Genomic DNA, 8,688 nt, shown 5'->3' on the forward strand with positions numbered 1-8,688 from the left:
GATGATGAACTTGCGGCTCAGCTTCCTGCTGCCTGCTTGACCCGAGAGCACCAGCAGGCTGCCGGCCTCGCCCTCAGCTCCCTCCTCCTCTTGCAACCCCGGGGCCTCGGGGCGCCGGTGGGGGTTCGAGCGGGCCCGGGCTGCAGGAGGGGCGCGCGGGGGCGCGGGGTCCCGCCGGGGAGCGCGCACGGAGCGGCGCCTCAGCCGCCCTGCTTCCTGGAGCTGTGCTCCTTTGACCCCAGTGGCAGTCCCTGTCACTGCACCGCTCGCGCTCCCTCTGGCTCGCCGCGCCCTCGCTCCCTCTCCTCGCCCCCTCGCTCGCTCTCTCCCCAGATCGAGGCTGCTCGGGTCCTTTCTCCCCCCCGCCTCCCTCTCGTGCCGCGCCCCCCGGCCCCCCGCCCCAGCCCGCGGCGGGACCTCCGGGGTCGAAGGTTCTGGCCCGCCCGCGCCCCTCGTCGCCCCCGCGCGCCCCCCGCACGCCTCCCTCCGGCTCGGGCCGCTCCGCGATGGATCGCCTGCTCGTTGGGCGCTGAAGGCATCCCCGGGACCCGGAGCGCAGCCCGGGAAAGGTAATCCGCCCCGGGAAGGGAGGCGGAGGGCGGGGGAGGGGGAGGAGGCGGCCGGGCGCCCGGTGCCGCGCGCGAGAGGAAGGGAAAAAAAAAAATGCACACACAAAGCGGAGCCCGGGTGAGAGGTGCCTTGTCAGAGGCGCGTGCGAGGGGCTCGGAGGCTGCGGACCGCGGCTGCCCCGGTGCTCCTGACATTCGCACGAGCGGGCGCTTCCCGGGCAATTCGGAACCCGAGGAGGGCGTATTTTCTACGCCGGAGCGAAAGCAAATTCTTTTTCAGGAGCTGTCTCCCTCCCACTCCCCATCTCGCCCCTCTGCTCATTTCCCCTCCCCCCCCCCCCCCCCGGCCCCCGCCCCCCCCCCCCCCCGGGTCCCCACCTCCAGCTCCCTTCTCCGCCGGGATTTCTTAGGAGGGGTGAAGGGGGTGTCCGCGAGGGGCATCAGCGAAAGCCAGGCGGCGGGGATGGGGGTGGGGACGAGGGCTAGGCGAGCTGTTTACTAGAAAGTCCCGGGGTTATGTGTTCGAACCAACCCCGGCCTAGGCCCGGGTGCATTGTGTTGGCCCGAGCCCCGGGCGCCCGAGGCGGCCCGAGCGAGGTGCGGTGGCCGGGAAGGCGCTGCGCAGCTTTGTGCTTGGGCTGCGCTCCGCGGCCGCCCCCGGGGCCGCCCCCGGGGCCGCCCGCGCGCGCGCAGCTCTCGCGCGGGGCTTTTTCTCACCCTGTCCCCGCGCCCCAACCTCGCTGTCCCCTGCCGCCTCCGGTCTCTTCACGATGGCAGCCTGCGGAGCGAGCCTGCGACCCGGGCACGGCGGCGGGGGGACGAGCGAGGAGAAAAAGTAACCGTTGCCGCCCGATTTCTTCTCCAGAGAGGCAGGAGTTTCTTTGCTATTTACACGGAACAGGGTTATCTTTGTAAAGCCTTTGAATTCCGGGGTTTTGCGGCCTAGGAGATGAAGGGGGCATTTTTCCGGAGATGGGGGAGGGAGTTAGAATCCACCAGCAAGAAATTAAGGATGCCCCGGTGGGGTAGATTTATAGAACATTTACTAACTCCCTCCCCCAACATACCCCAAATTAAGAGCAAATGGGGTCATGCAAAATGTGTAATTGATTTAGATGCTGCAAACAAACACAAACAGGTCCGGGTGGAAAAAAACAAAACTTTAAGGGAAAGAAAAGATTTCTAAAGAGGGGGGAAATCCGTGGCCTCCACACCCCCTTCCAACGCTCGCTGGCTCCCTCCCTTCCTTTCTCCGCCGCTCCAGGAAAGCAGCCCGGCAGCTCCGGGCAGAGAGCAGGGAGGCGGCGGTGGCGGCTCCGGGCGCGGGCTCCGCTCTGAGGGTTCGGGGATGCCAGTGCGCCCGCGAGGCTGACGTCGGGGGCGTGGGGCTGTGATGCTCGAGCGAGGATGGCGCGGTGTCAGAGCCATTGGCCGCCGGTGGTCATCAATCAATCCGGGGCTGGGGGAGAGAAAGAGAGACAGGCGCCCGGCGGAGCCCGGGGCCGCGAGCGCCAGCTCCAGCAGTGCTAGCAGCGGCGGCAGTAGCGGAGGCGACGGTGGTGGCAACGGGGGACTGAGCGAGTAAGGCGAGCTGGTGCTCCAGGAAGGAAGGGGGAGCTGTAGCCCGGACGAGCCGGCTGTGAGCCGGGAGGGCAGGGCGAGTGTGTGTGTGTGAGTGTGTGTGTGTGTGTGTGTGTGTGTGTGTAGTTGCTGAAGGACACCCCCCCCCCAACTGCCCACCCTAGATTTAAAACAAACAAACCAATCCAAAGTGGAGAATTCCGCGCCCCCCGCCCCACCATATATAGGCTCTACGCGTTGCCAGAGGCGCAGGAGAAAAGTCCTGCCCTTTTTCTCTGAAAGAATGTGCCAGGCGGGTGTCCGCAGTGCTGGAGACAAGTTCAGGTGTAAGTGCGGTGGGAGTGGGGGGGGGCGCTCTGTGGACAGAGGCACGTGGAACTTTGTGCATCCCTCTCAAAACCCTGGCGGAGAAGCCTCTGAGAAGGCTTGTAGGCATCGGTCCGGGATACGGGGATGAGTAACTGGAGGTGGGCATAAAAGAGTAGGGGCGTAAGTTGAGAAATCACTCGATCCGTGCGGCAGGCAGAGGGAGGAGAGAGCGAAATTTGGTGGAGTTGGAGCAGGCGAGTTCCAAAGTCCGGCCAGGCGGTCGGGCGATCTTCTCAGGGCTAGTGAATAAAATGAGCATCCTTGTTTAAACGAGGAAATCACGGGCTCCTTTCTCATAGGCTGTGCCAAACGAGCTCGGGTAGGGAGGTCATGAGTTGTTGCTTTGAAACTTTAGGTAAATTGGACTTCTGGTGTCTAGGAGGTGGAGACAGTTATTTAATTCCTCAGCTTTTAATCCTTTCATTGCCAGCAGACTTTAAAAGGTTTTCCAGCTAGATTCCTGAAAAAGAACATTGCAAGTTGCACAGCTTAAGGGGCAGGAGACTCTATTGCTGTCTAGGAAATGCAAAATGAGCCCACACGATTTTTTTTAAGGCGAAAATCAAACTAGCACCAGCATGAATATTTGGCAATGTCAGTCCCTTTTAGATTCTCCTTTAGGATTCCTGGCATTTAGTGCCAGGTTCCTTTGTTTTGTGGAGCAAATGTGCTGAAATTATAAAATGAAAATTGAAAGAATACTCTTTAAATATTATATGTAAAAAGTGATGTAAGTGTAATGAGGATGAGATGCTCGAAAATCTGAACATTTGGAAGCTTTTACTGCCTAAATATGTGAAGCAAGGTAAATCAGCTTCTGGATAGTTTTAGGCTGTGTATCATTCTGTCTTGTTTCAAGCTTTTTCCAAATTTCTCAGGTCAGAGGAGGAGCCATTGTCCCCTCTCTTTGAGAGTTTGCTAGAAAAAAAAAAAAAACCTTTTCCATGTGTTGGTGTTTAATATCTGAGTGGGGGTGAACATAGTATTTTAAAAAATAAGCCTTTTCTTGACTTGTCTGTAAAGGTTCCTGTGAAAGTTTTGAAGCTCTCTGCCTCAGTCCGACAGTTTCTTCAAAGGACTTCAGATTAAAGGAGGTAGACACTGCAGGTGCACTCTTTCGATAAAACATTTGAAAGAGAACATGGTAGAGATGAATTCAAATGAGGTGCCAGCCACCCATTTAGCCCTTCAGAGTTACAGGGGCCTGTGCTTGCTGATGAAAAGATGTTCTATTTGTCTTGCTGGGGCAAAGGTGCAAAGAGGCACAGATGTTCACTTGATAGAAAAGGCAATCCTACTTGGACTTTAGGATAGACTGGACCATTGAGGAGTGTGAACTGATCACCTTCTAAGTTCTCTGCTTCAAATGGGAGGGTCTAATCCTAACTCCTCTAAGTCACTGCATAGATATTTACATAATAGGTGTGGAAATTTTATTTCTAGGCTCTTTTGCTTAGTTTAATTGGTGAGTTTACTCCAGGAACATTTAAACCTTTCTCTGACACAGAGTGCAGAGATCGTTATTGAGAGGTCACAGTGGCGTAGACATGAATTTTGTCTCCTTTGCTTCTTAATGCTGCGTATCTCACACAATAGACTTTGATGGCAGGAACATAAGAATTGCCATGTAATTTTTACACCACTCTTTAATTTATGCAAACACTAAGTTCTCGCAGTCTGAAAATGTGTATTTTTTTTCCCTCTGTGCTTTGATGGCTAACATTCTTTTTAATGACAGTCATTTCTATAACAGGAAGATGTTGTCATTTGTATTTACTTTTCAGCATGGCGCAATTATGCAGTTTTGCGCTTCAGTAGTGTCTCGGTACTTTGTGTCTCAAAAGAGAATTACAGTACTTAGAACAGGACTGCAATTTGAAGCAGGTGTTGTGTTTTACTGTTATGCAAAATAACAGTAAAATATAATTGTGGGGGAAATTAAGGAAACAGCTGCAAACTTGGTATGAAAACTGCTACATTATGATTTGTAAGCAGTTCTTATAGATATCTTACATCAAAGGAGCAGGGAAAGATTTTAATTTAGTTAATCCTACTGGCCTGGTTGTCTATCAACTAGTGCTTAAAGGACTCCTACCTCCCATGAAGTCAGGAAGAAGAAAGAGAACCCAAAGTGACACTTCGTTTAAAATGCCAGAACACCAGGGATTCATGTCTTGGCAGTGGCGTTGTGCATTAGGAACGAAGGCAAAGTGGGTGTCATTTAGCTTGCTTTGCTAATATGAAGAAGGCAATGATTTGAGTAGAACGCTGTGGAATTTCTTAGCCCAGCTAGCATATGGAGGACTACACAACCCCCGGGTTGTAAAATAATAAAATAAATGGCCTATGGCAGGCCATCTGCCTTTTGCTTGATATCTAAGGTGTTTCATGCCAAATTTAAATCTAATCTTATTATTCTAAATATTTTTATTTGAGATAACAGCTAAGACTCCTGGAGCTTAATGGTGCACATGGCAAACATATTCTGATGCAGAACACTTAAGGAGCGTGGGTTACCCCAGGGTTACTCAAGGAGGGTGCTATCCGTTTCTTCTTTGTTGCACTGATGAGTTCCAAGAGCCTCAGTGCAGGGATTTGCTCTCTTAGTCTTTGCATACCTACCATAAAAATAAACATCCTCATTTCTCAACCCAGCGCAGCAAATAATATATTGACATTTATCAGAAAAATCAAAACTAGTGGAAATTTTGAGAGGATGAAACCAGCTGCTGAGAATTACACAGCACCAGGCAAGAATGAGGTGGTAGACGTAATGGATGCCCCCTTTCAGTGCTCTCTTTGGGCTCTAAGAGGGGCCGTAGTGAATGCATCCAAGTAGTGGTCCAAGTCTGGATGTGTTTGACTTTCCCCCGCGTGACTGTAGTGTTTGAAGAAATCATATTACATTTAGCAAGAAGGATTTGCCCTACCATAAGATTCTTGGCCAGAATGGAATACATATGTATACCAGGTGTTGAGTACCTGGGTATTTGGGGAACTGCTTGTGAAAGAAAAAATTGCATGTAACATGTGCCTATATTATGTGCGTATTATAGCTATACACAGGTATCTATTATAAGTGCAGCATTTTAAACTTACATTTGATATCATGTTATATGGCTGTGTTAAGCATTGAGATTTCACATTATTCTATGACATCAACTTTGTACAGACTAGACATTCCAATTAGCAGGGAAGGTTTGGAAGATTCTCCACTTCGAGCACAAACCATTTATAGTTAGACACCATGGCAACTGTGGATATGCCCCTTCCGTAATTCATGTTAAGTGCCATAATTATAATTAAAGAGGAAATCTTAGTTTGAACGCCACTGAAGTGATTTGCCAGCAGCCAGCAATGTCATATGGAGCGCAGGGTCCACTCTGAAGTGCATGCAGGATAGAGTGCTGGGGAAGGTTGTATTCACGGGGCAACGACACACATTAAGATTTTTCCTGAGCCCATTTCATGTCCAGGTGTCATATTTGATGTTTCTTAGAGCACCTTCGTTTTCTTTGTTCTCATTTTATAATTTTTTTTTTTTTTTCAGAAACGCACAGTGGTATTGATGAGTAGATCCTTGGGTTCAGAGGTTGGCTGAAACACACCATGCCTGCGTCCATCCTTTGCTCCGGAAAGTTGTGAATTGCTCATGCCTATAAGGGAGGAAGGATGGCTCATGGGATTCCTTCTCAAGGCAAAGTTACCATAACGGTGGATGAGTATAGCTCAAACCCCACCCAGGCATTCACGCACTACAATATCAACCAGAGCAGATTCCAGCCGCCACATGTACATATGTAAGTATCACTCATGAACTTAAAAAAATTAGCAATCAAGAAAATAGAAATAAAATAAGAAAGTCTCTGATGACTTCTGCCAGGGAGAATAAAAGGTATATGATTTATAAAACAGATGAGTATCTGTGCTTCCAAATATAGCTCAGAGGAATACCCTGCATCTGTGTAACTTTTTCAGATTTTCAATGTACTTTTGAAAACCACAGTCTGACGTTGAATCACCAGATCTAAGGGGTGGTGGTCGGTTGCCCGCATTTTGTGGGTAACAACAGAGAGGTTAAGGTATTTGCCCAGTGTCACACAGTGACTTTTGGCAGAGTCTCCTGACGCCTGGTTCAGTTTGCTTTACATGTATTGTTTGCCTCCACGATGAAATATTTCTTTAAAATTTCTGTAGTTTTCCCCCCCACACCTCACCCCACTACCCCTTTACATTCAGCTGGGAAATAGGCCTAATTGGGACTAATTGTCCAGCCGCTGCTAAATCCATTGTCTTGCCTGTTGCTAGTGGAATGTGTGCTGCGTGCTGCAGGACTCAAACAATATGGGGAACAAAGGATTAAGGGACAGTGGAACAGTTGGTTCCAGGAATTGTACTTTTCTCTCACTCGCTAATACCATTTAAGTCCTGTTTCAGTTTTAGACTGTTTAAGGAACAGAGTGTGGGAGAAATCCAGAGGCAAGGATTTTGCAGCACCTGGATGCACACCGGCTTTTTTCTGTTCCTCTGCTACAGGATGTGCTGGGCTTTCAGCACAAGGGGCAAAAGGTCACCATCTCCCTAGTTTATTCAATGCCTGGTGCTCATTCTCTATTAGACCCTTCCAATGTCTAACATGAGTCTTTCATAGTAGGACTAAACCTCTTTGAACACTATTGTATAGTCAAGAGAGAAAGGAGGTTAGGGCTCTGTTGACTGTTTTTTCCATTCCTGGCAAAACTGAACTCAGGGCATGTCTAAGTCACAAGTTCTTTTTTATGGTATTTGTTTTATTTGAGCATTTAAAAAATAGTAGGGCCTCCCCCTCCCTCACACACATACACACACACACCCCTGCCCCCCCCAAATTTAGAAACACTAATGAAACAAAAGGATCTCTCTTGACTGCCTGGGTATTAGTGTAAATACTAGGATGTTACTTTACAAGTATATTCTATAGAGCTACTCAATTACCTATGTTGGGATTTCTGGAAAAAAAAAGAGAAGAAAAAGGGAAAGAAATGCTTGCAAATGGTTAGTGCTGAACTATTTTGAAGGAGTTTATACTTTCTTTAAATCACAATTTATTCATGATTATGAAGGATTGTTAACATGATTTTAAGGAAAAGTTTTTAAGGTGAATATGATTTTCCTTTGTTAAAATGGCTTTTCTGAACAATAAGTCTTGTTCATTTCAAATTTTCCTTTTATTCTTCTGCTTCTAATGATTTCTTTTTCTTCAAATATGTTATAGAATTTGTGCAAGCTGGACTTGGGATACCTTTAGCTCTGTTCTGCCAGTGTGACGTTTTGTATTAAAGAATCACAAAGAACTTTGTGAATTCTGTTTCCTTTCAGGCAAAAGAAAGTATGTTTTGCCTCAGATTCCTTGGAAGATGACTGATATGGAATATCACCTTAAGTCTTCCCTCGTTCACGGCCCTAAGACTCTATTGGTGAACTGGGAACAAACAGAGATATTTAAAAAATCATGTAACCTTAGAACTAATCTGCTTAGATCTAGCCATGAAAAAATCGAAGGATCAAATTACATATACCTTTTTTGGGAAAAAAAAAAAAAAAAAGTCTTGCAAAATGAGGTTTGCAGTGGTAGCCTGGACAGCTGTGTAGCCCTTCACTAGACTTCCCACCTTGGAGTAGAGCACTCATCCCTGGTCTGGGTCCAGCTGGCCTTTTTCATCTTCATCACCTACCTAGGGCTTTCTGCCTGAATGCTTTGCTCCAGCCACAGGTGGGCTCACTGTTGCCTGAGCACCTCAGCTGTGAGAAGCACATTTATGCTCTGCTCATACATGCCTTAAGTCAGTTCAGCCCTCTCTCCGTCTATAAAACCTCTTCTGTCTCTCCCAGTCCAAACTGACTGTGCCCCCCTCCCCAACACAATGCCCCTAGTCCCTACTTCAACCCATACTATTATTATCTCTATCTCTCTCTCATTTGTTTCTTTTTTTTTTTAATTTTTTTATTCTTATATTATCCCCATACATTACAGCATCAGTTTTAGATGTAGTGTTCCATGATTCATTGTTTGTGCATAACACCCAGTGCTCCATGCAGAATGTGCCCTCCTCAATACCCACCACCAGGCTAACCCATCCTCCCACCCCCCTCCCCTCTAGAACCCTCAGTTTGTTTTTCAGAGTCCATC

General features: G+C 48.4%; 1 protein-coding gene across 3 annotated transcripts in view; it reads left to right on the forward strand.

Annotated features, from left to right (window-relative positions):
- The first annotated feature begins 496 nt into the window (after nucleotides 1-496).
- The window catches only part of MPPED2 (metallophosphoesterase domain containing 2), a 171,930-nt gene continuing 163,738 nt past the window's right edge, over nucleotides 497-8,688 (forward strand). The window contains exons 1-2 of one of the 3 annotated variants that reach the window (XM_021684715.1): nucleotides 497-569; nucleotides 6,070-6,319. In XM_021684715.1, the coding sequence (XP_021540390.1) occupies nucleotides 6,192-6,319 (128 nt within the window). In that variant the 5' untranslated portion in view covers nucleotides 497-569; nucleotides 6,070-6,191. Of the gene's footprint in view, nucleotides 570-2,136; nucleotides 2,151-5,767; nucleotides 5,936-6,069; nucleotides 6,320-8,688 lie in introns of those variants that run through there. The other 2 variants (XM_021684714.1, XM_021684713.1) reach the window with 2 other exon arrangements.

This window comes from Neomonachus schauinslandi, chromosome 11 (genome assembly GCF_002201575.2).
Source record: "Neomonachus schauinslandi chromosome 11, ASM220157v2, whole genome shotgun sequence".
NCBI lineage: Eukaryota > Metazoa > Chordata > Mammalia > Carnivora > Phocidae > Neomonachus > Neomonachus schauinslandi.